Source organism: Scylla paramamosain, chromosome 22 (assembly GCF_035594125.1).
Source record: "Scylla paramamosain isolate STU-SP2022 chromosome 22, ASM3559412v1, whole genome shotgun sequence".
NCBI lineage: Eukaryota > Metazoa > Arthropoda > Malacostraca > Decapoda > Portunidae > Scylla > Scylla paramamosain.
Genome location: NC_087172.1, coordinates 7356548 through 7374408, shown reverse-complemented (window position 1 = coordinate 7374408; position 17861 = coordinate 7356548). Strand labels below are relative to the sequence as shown.

The window sequence follows — 17861 nt, the reverse complement described above, 5'->3', positions numbered from 1 at the left end:
TTCAATTAAGACTATAAGTAAAGGACAGACCAAAGATGCTCAGTGTAGAGGAGGGGATAGTTGAGTGTCATTGAAGAAGAGGGGATAGTTATCTAGAAGGTTGTGTGAAGTTGATAGATTGAGGAATTGAGTTTTTGAGGTATTGAACAATAGTAAGGTTGCTCTGCTCCAATCAGAAATTTTAGAGAGATCAGGAATTAGCTGTTCTGTGGCTTCCCTGCATGAGCTGTTAAATTCCTGAAAGGTTGGACATCTATGAAAAGACATGAATAAGTGCAAGATGATATCATCAGCAAAGGAGCGGATAGGACAAAAAAGTTTGGCTTTGAAGATCATTGATGAATGATAGGAAGAGAGTGGGTGACTGGATAGAACCCTGAGGAACACCACTGTTGATAAATTTAGGAGAAGAACAGTGACCATCTACCACAGCAGCAATAGAACTGTACAGGAGGAAATCAAAGCTTTGTGCCAGACTCTATCAAATGCTTTTAATATGTCTAAGGCAACAGCGAAAGTTTTACCAAAATTCCTAAGACTCAGTAAGGAAAGCCAGAAGATTACTAGGAGAGCAGCACAATAGAACCCATACTGGCTGTCAGATGTGAAATTGTGAAGTGATAGATATTTGAGAATCTTCCTGTTGAGGATAGATTAAAAAACTGTAGAGAACCAGGAATTAAAGCAATAAGATTAGAACAATTACTCTTTTTTAGGGAAAGGCTGAATATAGGCAAACTTCCAGTAAGAAGGAAAGGTAGATGTTGATAGACAGAGTTGGAAGAGTTTGAGTAGGCAGAGAAAAATAGGGATCCCACCAGGTTCATGAGCCTTCTTAGGGTTAAGGCCAGTGAGGGCATGGAAAACATCACTTCAGAGGATCTTATTGGGTATTGAAATAAAGGTGGCAAAGATGAAGAAAAAAAATATTAGATATTTTTTGGGTAGGTGCCAGAATGTAAGAGCTTGAAAAATTTTGAGATTTTCTATTGATGAAATTGGTTTTGGCTAGTTGGAGAACGGACTTGGCATGATTCAGGGCAGAAATATAAAGTGCATGAGATTCAAGTGATGGAGGGCTCAAGTACCTTTTGTGAGTCACATCTCTATCATCATGTATAGCATGAGAACAGGCTGTGTTAAGCCAAGATTTGGAAAGTTTAGGGAAGGAGAAAGAGTGAGGAATGTACACCTCCATGCCAGACACTATCACCTCTGTTCTGTGCTCAGCACACAAAGATGGGTCTTTGACATGGAAGCAGTAGTCATTCCTAGGAAAATCAGAATAATACCTCCTCAGGCCCCACCATTTAGCAGAGGCGAAATGCCAGAGGCACCTCTGCTTTGGGGGATCCTGAGGAGGGACTGGAGCAATAGGACAAGATACAGATATGAGATTGTGATCGGAGGATCTCAACGGAGAAGAAAGGGTGACAGCATAAGCAGAAGGATTAGAGATCAGGAAAAGGTCAAGAATGTTGGGCATATCTCCATGACAGTCAAGAATATGAGTAGGGTGTTGCACCAGTTGTTCTAGGTTGTGGAGGATAGCAAAGTTAAAGGTTAGTTCACCAGGGTGGTCAGTGAAGGGAGAGGAAACTCAAAGCTGGTGGTGAAAATTGAAATCTCCAAGAATGGAGATCTCCACAAAAGGGAAGAAAATCAGGATGTGCTCCACTTGGGAAGTTTTTTAATAGTCAGAGAAATTAGGTGAGGTATACATCACAGATAAATTTAGTTTGAGAATGACTGTAGTCATAGCCAGATGGCGGAAAATTTGGAAGATTCAAGAGCGTAAACATGAGAGCAAGTGCACATAGATGCAACATCCAGCTTTGGATTGAAAGTAAGATACTATCTTCAAATTTGTCACTGTCGTCATCATCATCATCATCATCATCATCATCACCATGTTCATTGTTTTGAAAGTTCTCATGTATCTGAATTTGTCTGGTTTCATATTCTATATTTGCTTCTCCAGGCAAGCCTAAATCTCCCCAGAACAAGTTCATTCCAAAATTTCATGGTGTTCCCTGTAAACACTTAATTATGTATATCATCTTGATTAATGCTTTTCATCTTGTCACTCTCCAGTCCTCTCAGCAAGCTAAAGTTACCTCACTTACTCCAGTCCCATTCATGGCCTTTCCTGACCCTTACATCCCTACAGCCTGTTCAGGTATCATCTTCACCAATCATTCTCCTTCCATCCTCTGTATACACTTAGCCAGCTCTATATCAACACTGGTTCTCTTCATCACCCTTATTTTTCATACTGTCCATGTGTATTACTTTATATATGCTCACAAGCTAGAAAGTGGATTGTATATGAAACCTGATGACAGTTTGTAACTTATCTGCAAGTGTGTTTTAATTCTTCAGTGTGGGTTAGTAATATGTGCTGACATGCAGGTAAGTTCAGTAACATTGTAGTATTGCGTCATTCAAAATAATCGAGCAACATTATGGTGAATCATTGTTGTAATCACGTTAATGCCTTGTTACACATATCACGAAGCTGCGTTTTTAATCTTTTATAGTATTGTGGCTGCCTACTGATGGGGGTGCCCTAATAAGAGCTGCATTCTTACCATGTCAAGATCTGAGCAGTCAGGTCAGGGAATGAATTAGGGATACATACTTACAAATGCAGCTGTGATCTTGCAATTTATTCACAAAGTTAATTTTGTACTGCAGTACTGAATTAAATACAATCCATTTGAGACCACTGAATAAATAATACTAATCACTTTGCATGCAAACAAAAGAATGATATACACATATAAGATTCCTATACTAAACTTTAAAAGAAAACAACTAATGTATTTGTAATTGACATACTTAACTAGGGTAAACTTCCATTAGTTATCAAGGGCTTTACTAATAAAACTCTACTAAGGTTCCATCCTAGTTAGGAAAAGAATTTAAATTATGGGACTGGAGCACTAAGTTACCATCCTGGCAGGAGACTTTGCTAAGTTACTGTCTTTGATGGCTTATACTGATGACACCTCTTTATTCTGTCATATTCCTGATCTTTCAAGTAGATCTCTTGCAGCCACTCAGTTGAATTCTGATCTTGAGCTGATCTTTTGGTGTCAGTGTTAAGGTATGAAACTAAATCCTGTCAAGACCAAAAACATTATTTTAGTCGGTGAAGGACTCCCAGCCCCCCACATCTTGATATCATAATTCACAACCAAGTAATCAATTCCTGTAATTCCTTAATACTTCATTGTGTAATGTTGGATTCCAAACTAACTTTTGAAAATCACATTAGGATAACTTTAATTTCCCAGAAGACTGGTCTGTTGAGGAAATGCAGAACCATTTTTATGATGATAAGATTGTTTTGAATAGTTTTTATTCCTTCATTTTACCCTTCTTTGAGTACTGTTGTCCAATTTGGATGTCAGCTGCTTCATCTCATTTAAAACTTTTGGATTGCTTTTTTAACTTAATAAAGTTTTTACTGCCTAATTTCAACTTGCAGCTTTGTCATCATAGAATGGTTGGTGCAATGATCTGTCGTAACCCTCCTCCTTACCCTTAAGGGAAGGCAGAGGCTACGCAGGAACTACACTAATGTTTTATATAACAAACACTACAAGGTTTAAATCCAGATAACCGAGAGTTAAGGTGGAGTTTTCACAGTGAGGTAAGCCACAAACGCAGTTCAGAAACGTTAACACTTTATTAACCAGTAATCAACACATTCCAATGATACACGCAGGCAACGAAAGACCAGAATTCCACCACATATTAAAACATCGAATGACCTTTCAATATATCTTGACATCACTATTCACTTTACTTTAGCAGGATTTTACCGACCAATTCAGGTCATTCAGTAACATATAACACATTAACATGTAAGGACACACATAATATAATCACATAAAAGAATAATCAAATGTGACATTAGAATATTAGCACTACATGCGAAGTGCCACAAAAGATATTAAAATCACTCTTCAAAATTCAGCATTATATCAACACATGGAAAATGACATAAAATATATGGGGACCACAGTATACTGAAACAATATATTAAATCGAGACACACAAGGCACTTGGGAAAAATCTTTTAAGTATTACTTACGACCAAGACAAGGCAGAGAACAACTAGGAGCTTCATGGTGCTGTCAAGTGGGAGCACCTTTCAGGAACTTGTAACACTCCACTCTTGGAGTCTAGTTAGGTCTGAGAGAATCGTTTTGCTACTTTGCCTTATATTCCATTTTGATGATGGCATATTATATTGCATTTTGATGGTGGCATTGCTACCTACTACTACATAAGGAGTTATCCTTAAGGTTCAAACTCTAACTAGTTAGTACACTCATCTCTTTCTTCACTCCACACGATCACCAGGATGCTTATACTTCACTGTAGGTGCGTAAGAAACATGTCTCGTAGGGATTCTATGGTTAACCACCTTTACATGCGAACATATATGGTTTTTCTATGTCCTTCTAGCTCGTGCATTACTGAAGTTAACAATTGGTCACTGTTTTGTGTTTTGTGAGGTCAGCGACTGTAAGGTAACTTGATCACAAGATTGATTGCAAATAGGCTAGGTCCATTAACTACACAGCCCTAGTCACCTTTACTCGGCGCTTGGGTGCCTCGGCATCAGGGGAGGCACTGTCCTGTTCGTGTGACCAGGGGTGCCGTAAGCCTCACGAGGGGTCACGGCAGTGACCAGTGACCTCTGGGGCAATGGGTGGCCAAGGCCTGGGTGCCTTGGTGACAACACACCCTCGGCTTGGCTACAACAGATCATATTTTTAAAATTGTCAATAATAATGAACATCCTCTTCATAGAGCATTACTGCCTCAACTTATTCCTGTTTTCCAATCACGTCATAGTTTATATTTCAGTGGTCTTGCTTTTCAGCAGGTCTTTGTTCAATCAACCAATTTTCCTGAACATTTATCACTAATTTGACTAAAGTGTGGAATCTACTTCCTGGTGAAATTGCTTCTGAAGCTGCCATAGATAAATTTTAAACAAAAGTTAACATCTTCCTGTTAACTTACTAAGTATTTATCTCTTTTCTTTTATTTTATCTTTTCCTTCTTTAATCTTTCACATCCATGTTTGCTCACTGGGGGACCCAGCTTAAGTCTATATCAGTTTTATGATCTTTCCCTAATGCCCTTACATAGATTTTCACGATGATAATAATAATATTAATAGGGCACTGACACTGCTAATTAATAACATGAACAGACATTGTGTAATATTTTTCCATGAATCTTGCAAGAAATGGCTTAAAGTGAGTAAAAATTTTATCTAAAAATAAAAACATATTTATCAACCGAGTTTTCAACAGTAATCTGACCATTATAACTTTGATTATTGGAGGTATCTCTTTACTACTGTTGTTGTTGTCTCCTCAAAACAACAATCAGCTGGCAGCAACTTTGGCTGTGCACCATGGCAACTCCCAATGCTTGCAAGAAAAAATACAGTAGAATGCCCAACTGGATGTTGGATGTGACTCTCCAGCTGGCTCATATCCACAAAGAGCATGTAAAAGTTCTTTTATAAATGGCATTGTCTGACAGAGTATCCACTGTGTCACGGATGACCCTGCTGATGATCTGCTGTGCTGCTGCATCTTGCTGGTTGCGAGTTACCATGGAGTGATGATAAGTTGCATCTCAGGGGAGAGGGCCTCGCTTCTTGATGTTGGTCTCCTCAGTCTTTTCTGCATTAGGCGAATCACAAAGATGATTCCATCACAGTCAAGCTGATACCTCTTCACCAGCTCACAGTCATCCAGCTCATTTAGGACATCCTTGTCATGAAAAGACCATCACTGTTACTGGCAGTGGTGGTGGGGTTCATCTAGTGTAGCCATGTTTACTGTTAGGATGTAGTCTTAAGGATGCAGTTAGAATGCAGTCTTAGGGACCTGTGGGCTGCTGTGCCACCTTGGGAGGTGTCTTAGCAATAGGACTTAGGATGCCAACTTTGGAATTTAAGTGCTGAGTTCTACCATTTTGAGGACATAAGAGGATGATGTAACATGTAGGTGGTAATTTAGTGTTTATTAGTATGGGTCCAGGACATGTAAGAGTAAGTTAATAATTACATGCTAAATGTGAATAAGGAGTGATATAAATTGACAGCATTAAATTGATTTACATAAACATAAAAGAAAATATACATCAGCAATACTGAAATATAAGTTAAACGAGGGTAATGCTTTTCACTTCACTCGTGACACTAAATACATACATTATTAAAGTCCTCTATATAAACCAAGTGTAAAAGCTCCTGAAGTCTTCAAGTTCTTCTCATGGTAATCACAGTGATCAGTGCTACAAATTCATACTTCATCAGCTTGTTTTCAGTGCTCCCAAAACTTTGTCAGTGTAGGAGGATACTTGGTGTTATCCTGCCTTTTGTTCTGTGGGCCTGAGTTTTTATATGCTTTCTCAATGCACATTCAATTATGCCCATGCACTTTTCCACACACCACCATACACTTTGATAATTCATACAGTGGTCAGTATAGTGAACTGGGCATGTGCTTGGTGGCTGTGCAGTGTGGTCTGCCCGCTCCTACCTGCATAGCTGCATTGGTCCACTCTGATCCATATATTTCCTCACAGCAGTACTACCATATGTCAGAACTGCCCACAACAACCACACTGTTCTGTACTCACCTAATTCACTTAGGTCTCCTGTTTCTTCTTCCTTTGTTTCATCTGTGTACAGTACAATTTTGTTATGTGGTGTTATTCTGTTGTTTTGCTGTGCTCATTTTTGTACTTGTGAAGAGTGTTCCTGCTGGCCAAGCTGCTGCTGACCATAACAGTAGTAATCCTGCCTTGTAATGTATTAATCATGCAATCTATCATGTTGCCGCATATCCACATCATAGCTTGTGAAGGAATGATGGATTTAATAACAGCTAACTTGGTGTGTTTCAATTGCAGTCTGTGGACATATCTCAAATTGTTTCAACAAGACTCAGTGCCATGAGGAAACTCCAAGATAATCCAAATGACAGTGAGGCAATCAAGACCCTGAACAATGTGCAGAAAGAGGTAAGGCTGCTGCAGTTACATTATCATGATTCATGAGGCAGGTCTCTGTTGGTGAAAAATTTATTCAAGACATTGACTGCAATATTTTGATGTGATTGATTCTTGATGTTTGGTGTTAGATCTCAACCATTTGTTGAATTTTTAAAGGAGTTTAGGACATTATTTTGGAAGCTGCTGTATGTAGATAGGTAAGGAATAAGAAATGTAGGAAAATTATTAAGAATGAATTACTAAAAACCTAAGAGAAAGTGAATTATGGAAAGTCAATTGGAATGGATGAAATGACATTAGAATTACTAATGAAAGGAGGGGTTTGTGTTCTTATTGGCTAATTGGGTTAGGTATGCTGACATAAAGTGCTTTTCCTAAATATATATTTTGTACTGTTATTTATATAAAGCTCAAGGTTTGCAACTGATTCCATTAAAGTGAGGGCAGGAGTACTTTCTCTTCTCTGTCAGGAGCCAAGGGGCTGAGGGAGTAGTGTGATTGAGTGTGAATGTGGAAGTTGTGTGCCTAATCTTGGCTAACCCCCTTTTTTGGAGAAGACAGCCTTGGCATATGTATGTATGTAAACAAATTTATTATTCAGTCATACTCTTTAATATTCATTAGTTCACAAATCCTTACCATTAGCTTTCTTGTAATATGTTATGTTTTTTTTTATAGAATGAGTTGTTTGCAATATCTAATCATTGTTTTACTCTTCAGATGCAGAACTGGGCACTTAGTAAGCAGGAGCCAGGTCAGTTTACAGGAACAACAGGCGTCAAGGTTCTGTCTCAAGAAGAACTCTCTGCAGGTCACCAGGCCTGGGCCAGGAAGGTAGGGATGCCAAAGTGACTTTTTAGATCTGCAAATAAATGGGTTGTTGAGGGGCTGGAAGTTGTTCTGAGGTCTGAGCCATTGTTCATTGAAAGCTTGTCTAAATTGTTATGTCTTAACTTTTACTCCCTTCTTGTATATGAAATTTTCTTGTGTGATTCATGGGAACAAAAAACTGAGCATTCAGAATTCATTGGAGTTTATATCTATTCTAAAATGTTTTATGTAGTTTTGGTTCCCATGAAACACAGTTGTTCTTTCATCTTCCTCCTCTTCATTTGTAAGTAGCAATATCCATGAGTAACTTTAGTAAGCACTCACTTATAGTGTCAGTTTATGTTAGGTAAAAAGAGTTGTAGTTGTTGTTTTGAGGAGAGTTTCCCAGTCTGGGTTACAAGACAACCTCCGAACCACGCCAGCCCCTAGACTTGTGTTCCAGGTGCCAACGGCTCCGTTTCTTCTTGAGGCTGCTGAGAAGAGTGCTTCTGCCATCATGAAGCCCTGCTGACATCAAGAGGAGACCACAAAACTATGAACACTACTAGGGACCAGGCTAGTGGTACACCATGTAGTGGCATGAATGTTAAAAGAATACTTCAGTGCAGGATTACCTTTGCGGTGTTGTGTAGTATTATATTTGCATTACTTTGCTGTTGTTACTTCTGAATAAAAAGCAAGTAATTCAGAACATATAGATGAAGCTCCTAGTATTTAAATATGCATACTGGGTTCACCATTTATCTTGGTTCCTAGTAGTGTCAAAAGCTCCCACACATAGAGGCAATCTCACGTCTTGGCAACATCACGCAGGATAGGGGCCAGTGGGACTGCTGGTACACTGACCCCTAGCCTGTCGTGAAGGGGTCTATAACAAGCTCTCATCCCACTGCTGATTAAGGCATCTTTTTAAGTACTAAAATCCAGTCTTAAAATTTAAATCATGCAACATCCTAAGCATGGACAATGTAGGACTGTGAAAAGTACATCCTAACAGGGAGAAGTCTAGCACGCACTCTCAGCTAGCCTCCCCTCGTGGGCCCCGTGAAGAGAGAGCTTGTTACAGATCCCTCCTTGTCGCCACTGCATCTCGTTAGTGCACCTGGGTTCTGGCGACTGACAACTTGGGAGCCTAAGATGTTGCCTGGCAGCGGCTGGGACGGGTGAGTGGGCCGGCGCAGTGGTGAGTCTCCAGGTACAAGTAGTGCTCTTGTAGCAAACATAGTGATGTCTTGAGACTGTAACATTCTTGTGTCACTAGTTATGATCACTGACATGTATCTTGAGTGATATTTAAGTAAATAACTTTAATTTCATAGTGGGAAAATTATATTACTTATTCAGACTTAAGTGATGTAATGATGTCAAGAGTAGGCACTATAGATTCTTTTTGCTCTTGTTTAAATCTCCTGTTCACAGGGATTTTTGTTCATATCACATTCATTTGACAAAATTTATACAGTATATAACTTTGATTTATCTCCAGTAAAGTGACTGTTGAGACTGAGGAGGTCATTTGTCAGATTTCATTGTGGGCAGAGTAGAGTATGGTATGTTAAGACTAATAAGAAACCAACCAGGACTCTTTTGGAGTGCCTGGATGTTCATCAGAGGATGAGGCTTTACGAGCCTGCTGCTAGACTCCTGCCACGTCTGGTTTTGTAATTGTAGTGGCAGTAATGAACTAGGCACTTTATCATAAAGAGTTCTGGGTTTACACTTTACATTACTGATATGCATTTATTGTTGTTCCCCACAATCCCCTTCAGGAACAGTTCAAAGAAGCTGCACCAGTGAGGCCTCACTTTGGACTGAAGATGCTGCAGAAGATGGGCTGGTCTCCCGGGGAGGGGCTGGGCAAGAACAAAGAAGGCACCACTGAACCTCTCCTTCTAGATGTTAAGATGGACAAAAAAGGTACAGTTCCTGTGCTTTGTAATGTCATTGCTTAACTCTTGCAGAAAGATATAATTACCAGCATTATTTGCCAGGAGTCAGATGGACAGGGAACAGTTATGAGTGGCCTGCACAGGTGGCAGTCACTTCTTACAGTGCCAGTGCAAATGGTGTAGAAACTAGTTAAAATTTGCACATGTATCACTGAATACTAATATCTGTGTTTAGATCCCTAGTTTTCATAATTGTTTCAGTGATATTATAAAAATAATAATATATAATCAGTGCAGGCTGGGCTGATGTGTAAACCATGGCATACCTCCCCACCCCCAGCAGGATGACCAATTGGTGAACTCTGATGTTTTTGTCATTTCACCAAATTTTTGTGTTGAAGATACTTTGAATCATCTTGATAGTTAGCCTTGCCTGTGGCTGATTTTAAAAAATATCATTAGGAAACAATTAAAACATATAAACATTATTTACATATACTCCTCCATGTCTTCTGTGGCACTTCATGACACTCATACTAATGAATGTATGTGAATAATAGGTGTATTTGCTTCCACAACTTTTCCAAGGTTGAAATACTTTGATATTGTTTTCCTTGGTGACCATTGCACTGTATCATGTTACACACAACCAAATTACTCTTTCAGGATTTCATGCACAAGAAGAAGTAACACCAAAGAAGCAGCCAATACCACTTGTGAAGGATCTGTCAGGTGGGTAGTGGTGTGGATGGTAAAGACCTCTTTCATCAGGTGTATTCTTAAAGATAGGCGCAGGTTTGCATAGGCTGTTGTCACCATTAGGACAGCTCATCACTCATTGTTAGGACAGCCTATCAGTCACTGTCAGGACAGCCTATCAGTCACTGTCAGGACAGCCCACCCTAGTCACTGTTAGGACAGCTTAACAGTCACAATAAGGAGGGTCCACTAGTCACCATCAGGACTGCTGACCAGAGTGCACAGTGAAGTGTGTGCAGGATGTCCACTAGTTCTTTGCTTGTGGTCTCTTTCAGGATCCTTTTGATGCCTTTTGGTCTACCCACTGACAACCTATCTTCTTAAATGTTCCAACAGTTATCTGTAAATATTTTTTTTCTCTCTCTCTCTCCTCTTAGTGCTATACACTGCTGCAGCACAGTTACTTGGTTACCTATACATGTAGTCAGCATGTCTTGTACACAGCCAAGATTTTCCTTCCATGAACATAAGTACAGCTGTCATTGTCTCCAAGGTCCATCTATAGAATCTCATCCCATATCTTCTGTGATCATACTGCTACTATGTCTTCCACTTCAAATTATTTCACTCTTTAGGTAAACACCCGGTGTCAGCCCTGGTTGAGCTGTGTTCAAAGCGCAAGTGGTCACCTCCTGACTTTGAAATGGTGTTTGACTGTGGACCAGACCACAAGAAGAATTTCCTAATGAAGGTAATGTTGTGAATCTTTTCTGTGCTGATTGCCTGTTGGTTGCGAGGGATGCACTGGAACATGTGTAGCTTTTGGGGAGAGAGAGAGAGAGTTGAGTTCTGTTAATTAAGTCGTCAAGAAGGGAAATGAGTGTGAAAGAATCATTTTAGATATTCAGTAAATAAACAGACAGCAGGTGAAGCAGTAGTATTGAATATGTCTTGGTTTGGGAGCAGATGGTGGTGAGGAATTTGTAGAGAGGCTTGATGTATTGATTAATTGATTTAATGGGGTCTGATGTGCTGCTCATATAAAGGAGGTAAAGAAAGAAAGCCAGGCTGAAGTATGGCAAAGCAGTAGGTGGATGAGTATATGGAGTAACTTGAAAAAGGTGAAAACCTAGAAGATATACTGTGTAGTGAGGGAAGGAAGTGTGATGGTGCCATGGATATTGAGTATTCTTCTGGAAAATTGTGTAAGGAGAATGAAAGATGAAAACTAAAGTGGAACATACTGGCGTTAGACTGAGGCTAAATAAAGAAGTCTGAGCATTTGCAGAGAAAGAGGGAACTTTGGAGCTGAATGAAATTTATGATGATATGTGTGAGAAAGGAAGAGGAGAATGAGTGTAAGGAAAGGAAGTAAACACACTGTTTTTTGTCTTTGTAATTCCTGCCTGGTTTCCAACTCCACAACATCTTGTGACATAGAGGTAAACTACACCTGACATAATGCATTTCAGACATTGATGGAGTATTGAGTTTAAAAAATATATATAATTAGTTTGGTCCAGTGGTTCCCAACCTTGGGGTTGCATCTTTGAGGGGGCATGAAGTGAATTCAGAGTGAGGCGAGAAATCATTTGCCTAGAAATTGTTGCTTAAAAAATCTATACATATATAATGAAATTACTCCAAGAATAAGTATGTGTATATACTTCCATACAGAGCAGCAGCATCTGCCTCATTCTAATAAGTGGTTGAAACTATATAATTTCTACAATCAATGATTTATTGGAATGTTATAAAAATAAAATAGTGCTTGCTTGTCTTCATAATTCATACGGTGTAACCATGGTTACCGAACAGCCCCTTTTTGAACAAATCAGTTTACAAATAAAATTTTGAACTCATAATTGTTTAGGTTGCCATACCATAATTTGATTCTTGAACAACCTATGCGACAGCCAGCACACACAATGTTTTTTTTATGTGAGAGGGTTACTGGCATGTTGTGTTAGTCATGCTGCAACCCTCACTCTGTGCCATACTACTCTCTTTTTGGCTTTCTTTTTTATAGCTTCATTGTTTATTTAGTTGTAAATTAACATACAAAATAAGAATAACACTCATCTATACCACATAACTGATGTGTTAAGTGTGTTGCCACTCCCCAGCTGAGCAGTCCTCTCTGAGGTTTGAGAGAAAATGGCAGGTATTGCATATGTTGGGGTGACTGAGCTAGAAGTGTCCCACCTGGCCTTCATCACTTTACTTGCCCGAAACTGATTCTTGTATCATTGGATTTTTGCTTTCGTATAATGAAAACAGTCCTTAATTTACTCATCTCATATCATCGGTTTCTGAATGCTTTTATTACGGGGCATCCCTGTATGATTTTATGCACACAGTAGTGTTGTAAATGTTTTAATAAGCAATTATCTGGTGTCTGGGAATGGATTAATCCATATAACATTGATTCCTATGGAGAAAAATAGTTTCTGTTTCCAAACATTTTTGGATTTCAAACAGCATTCAGGAACAAACTTAAGTTCAAGAACTGAGGTTTCACTGTATTTTATTTGTAGAACAGTGGTTTCATTTATTTACTAGAGTAAGTTGCTTTTCATTTCAGTTCTATAAGAATTCAAATTGTTATCCATGTCATGTCTTCATATTTCATATTTAGTCTATAAAACTGCATATTTTGTTTCATTCTTTTACTGGTGTAAGTGCCTTAGGATTTCAGTATTATGGGAAATCTAAATATTATGTCTGCACCAAGCCTTTATGTTTCATAATTGGTTTATGAAACTGTGGGTACTTTGGTTTGATTTGCTCATTGGATTAGGTGTCTGCATTTCAGTACTGTGAAAATTTTTAATATATACATGTCATGTCTTCATATTTCTCTATTAAGTGCAACAGGTAATCGTTACATGTGAGGGTTACATTCTGCGAAAAGCTTGCATTATGAGAATTTACACATGTTGAGCCTATCATCCCATTAATTATAAAGGATTATGTTTCAGGACTGATTTTTGAACCTTCTAAATATTTATTCTGTTACTGTCTCATAAAACTAAAGCACTAAAGCAACAGTAAAACACATTAGTAAAGATAAATTGTAAAATATAATATAAAATATATTGTAAACAAACAAAAAATTTGAAATTGTTGCTGGTGGTGTGTGGGGTCCAGGAGACAAGTGAAAGGGTGGTGTGTGATGAATTTTTCAGGGACAGATTTGCAGCATTATAGGGATTAGGAAACTGATGTGCATGTGACCTGTGTGGGTGGTGTGTGGTGTGAGGAAACCACAGGAAAACATTTGCACCCACCATCCTCTTGTGTGAGTCGCCCACCGTACTTCACCAGCCAGTCACGCCACTGTCATTACTTGCATAATAAGGAAATTTTCTCACATACTGAGAATATTTGGCACATTTAGGTTAGTTGCATGTGATAGAATTTGCATATTTTGAACTTGCATATATCAAATACTTGTTGTACATGAAATTGCACTCATGGAATCAGTGGTTGAATATATTTGTTGTATATTAGTTTCAAATACTATATGCCATGTTTTAAAATTTTTTATTTAGTTTTCGGAATTGTGCAAGTCCATTTTGATTTTCTCTCACTTTTTTTGCATTTTGAAGCAAAGGTTTATTAAAAATGTCTGTACATTTATCACTTGTTTAATTTGCTTTAATTCAGCCAAAGATCTTTGTTTCTCTGAACAGTGCTAAGATATAAATTATAAAGATACATAATTTTATATAAACACAATGAAGTTGAGGATGGGTATGTGCAGGTCTGTGAAAAGCATGAAGGAGTGTCATGTGTGAGAGTTTGGGAACCATTGGTCTAATCCTTATGGATATATATACCATCACCACTATCACAACTACTGAAACTACTACTACTACTACTACTACTACTACTACTACTACTACTACTACTACTACTACTACTACTACTACTACTACTACTGCTACTACACTACTACTACACTACTACTGCTGCTGCTGCTGCTGCTGCTGCTGCTGCTGCTGCTATAACTACTATGACTATTATGAGCACAGAACTGATACAAGACCAACAGACAGTCTATGGATACCACCACCACCACCACCACCCCCACCACCACCACCACCATTACTACTACTACTACTACTACTACTACAACTACTACTACTACTACTACTACTACTACTACTACTACTACTACTACTACTACTACTACTACTACTACTTGCTACCACTACCACCGCTTCTACTACTACTACTACTACTACTACTACTACTACTACAATCAACATTACTGTTCTACTTATACTTTTAATATAAGAACAACAAATTACCACTGTTGCTACAGATATGTGAATATATGATCAAATGAAGAGCACTGAAGTAAGTGAATGAAGGGATTCACTGATAGAAATTCTGACAGCTGTGAATGGCCATGGAAACTGATAGTCACCTCATTCCTCCCATCACTGAAGAAAAGAGGACCCATATTTTGAAATTATTTGGGTTCATGAGACTATTTTCAAAGTCATTGGATATGGCCCAGGCTGTTTTCTCTCATTATTGGTGTTGAATCTTTAAATTATCACTAGAATCATGATTAAGACAGCTTTGAAAATCCTTAAGAATTTCCATTAGAACTTGTTAAATGTAATCAGGATAAGATGTCAGAAAGCTGACCAGATTCAGATAACTTGAGAATTACCAGTGCCACTTGATGAAGAAAATAGATAACTTTAAGGTAGACTGTTAGATAGATTTTACCAGTTTCATCAACTTATTCATAATCAGAAATATAATATAAAGTTGATTTCACTGTGTGTGGTTGCTCTGTACATCACATGCTGTCTAGGTTGATCATAGACTTGTTCATGATGGCCAAGCACATTCATCCTCTGCCTGCTTTGTACTCTGTTTATTTATCTATCTATACCCCTAAATGGGGATGGCAGTGACAAGACATCAGGATTAATTTGTTGTACTTCATTCATTTGTGTTAAAGGTCATGGTGAATGGACAAGAATTCAAGCCCTCAGTAGCAGCATCAACCAAGAAGATGGCAAAAGCTAATGCTGCAGCAGCTTACCTTCAGTCCCTCGGCCTCTACCCAAAAGATCCCCGCTATCCACTGTGATAAGAGGTTGCAGTGGGTTGACGGTCTCCACCATTGCTCCCCAGAAGCACAGGACACCTGCTTGACATCACCTTCATATCTGTGATTTTACCATCAAAAATGTGTGTGATTGTCCAAGTCACATCATCATATTTACCACTGACCTGGAGAGTGGAGGCACAGCACACTGCCTCTGAACATTCACTCACTGTGGAGGAATTGTAAAACTGGGATGAAGTAAGTTGTTACAAGTTTGTGGAGTGTTCAACTAAGATTTATGTCTGAGAAGCAATGAAGTATATGGTCATGTGTTCTGGTATACTATAATATATATATATATATATATATATATATATATATATATATATATATATATATATATATATATATATATATATATATATATATATATATATATATATATATATATATATATATATATATATATATATATATATATATATATTCCAAGAAAATAATAATTGCACTTGGTAACTGATCCATGACAAACTATTAAAAGACCCATGATGTAGATCTGCAGTGGAAGGTAAATATAATTTATATTAAACATATAAAATAAAACAGCTGAGACATGTTTTTTCTCATGGTTGCATTTTATAGTACTCATACCTGTGATTAAGTTAGCAAATATTTTGTGGCAGGTTGGTGTATATATTTATGAAGCTAAAATTTCTTCATTGCAAGCCATGATACTGAATAGAAAAAAGGACTCCTATTTTCCTTCAGGTTGCCAGTGACTTGGCAGGGAAGCATTATTTTGTACACAGGCAAGAATGACACCATTGTATATAGATTGCTACTTGTCACTTCTGTCCATGCTTCATTTCCTGTTTTTTATTTTATTAGGTCTTACCTGTTTTTTTATTTTATTAGGTCTTATTTATTTTTTTGTTTGTGTTTGTGTTTGTTTTGTGAAGAATTACATAACCCTATTTCAATGCTTTGGTCAGTAATAAAACTTTGTATGAGGATGTATTGTATGGGGTGTATAAATAAAGGATAAAGTGTGAAAGATTAATTAACCAGTTACTGAATTGAACCACCAATACTGGACCTAATGTCACTGTGGGGTGTGAGCTGCCTCAGTGTTGATCTTGTGTATTGTCTCAAATATGTCAGATGAAGCATCTTATAGGAAGAATTGAGTTGTTTTTTATAGTTTGTGCCCTGAGAGTTATTTGATGACAAACATAAAATATGTTCATGTTTACACAGAATCAATGATCTATTACATAACATGAGTGTATACTTGTCACCTACAGCACACAAGAACTGTGACATCTACCCATGCATAAGATATAACCTCTGCACTGATGGAATAAGACCACTGAGACCATAGTATTCGTGTGTGTGTGTGTGTGTGTGTGTGTGTGTGTGTGTGTGTGTGTGTGTGTGTGTGTGTGTGTGTGAGAGAACAGTTAATGAAAATATTCCCATCTTTGAATGCATAATACAAAAGCAGATGAAATGCTTCATCACAAATGTCTTGATGAACTAGCTCCTTAAAATGTTGCAGAGGTTACAAAGGTTGTTTACCACTGTTTGGTACTCATATGTAAAAATTATGAGTACCTAAACTGAGTGTGGATGTTCGTGAGTTTTTTTTTTGAGTTGTAGTCTTTTCAGCTAGGGAAGAAGCTAATTATACACATCCTTCACCTTGTCATCAGGCAGAAGAGTGAGGTATATATCTGTCTACTTGCTTGATGAAGTCACCATGAAACCTGATAATCTAAATATTGATGTCAGGGAAGATGACACACGTGGTGATCCAGCAAGCAGCAGGATGACCAGTATTACTTATGGTTTATTTGGCAAAGTTCATGTCATGTGTTTGCTGGCTTGGGTTTATATCTTAGCTGTTGCCTGCCTGTGCTTGTCTCATGGCTGAGAAGACTTTCAAGTGTCTTGGAGAGTATATTGCATAGTACTGTATATTGGATTCCAGAACATGAACCCAAATTGAGCTTTTCGTTGTGCTTGCTTTTGATTGGCCTCATTTTTGTTTTACATGGGCTAGATAGCCAGAACTGTATGGCTATCTAGTGACCATTGCTTGAACATTAGTTCTTTTTGCCACATTAACAGAGATCATACATCATACAGTACCCTCAACACATTCCCAGCATCTTCAGAACAGTTTGTGCATGATGTGCATGATACATTGTACATTTGTTGAAGTTCTAATAAAGTTTTTATTTATTCCAGAAGAAATAGCTGGTTAAAACCATATTTTGTATTTTGCATCCAAGCTTGCCAAACTCGAGTCT

General features: G+C 38.0%; 1 protein-coding gene across 12 annotated transcripts in view; it reads left to right on the top strand.

Annotated features, from left to right (window-relative positions):
• LOC135111503 (serine/arginine repetitive matrix protein 2-like) overlaps positions 1-16609 on the top strand; it is a 53548-nt gene extending 36939 nt beyond the window's left edge. For 3 of the 12 annotated variants that reach the window (XM_064024842.1, XM_064024843.1, XM_064024841.1), the window contains exons 11-16: positions 6955-7065; positions 7777-7890; positions 9657-9804; positions 10443-10508; positions 11111-11226; positions 15460-16609. In XM_064024842.1, the coding sequence (XP_063880912.1) occupies positions 6955-7065; positions 7777-7890; positions 9657-9804; positions 10443-10508; positions 11111-11226; positions 15460-15591 (687 nt within the window). In that variant the 3' untranslated portion in view covers positions 15592-16609. Of the gene's footprint in view, positions 1-6954; positions 7066-7776; positions 7891-8329; positions 9573-9656; positions 9805-10442; positions 10509-11110; positions 11227-15459 lie in introns of those variants that run through there. The other 9 variants (XR_010273756.1, XR_010273755.1, XR_010273754.1 and 6 more) reach the window with 9 other exon arrangements.
• Positions 16610-17861: the final 1252 nt, after the last annotated feature.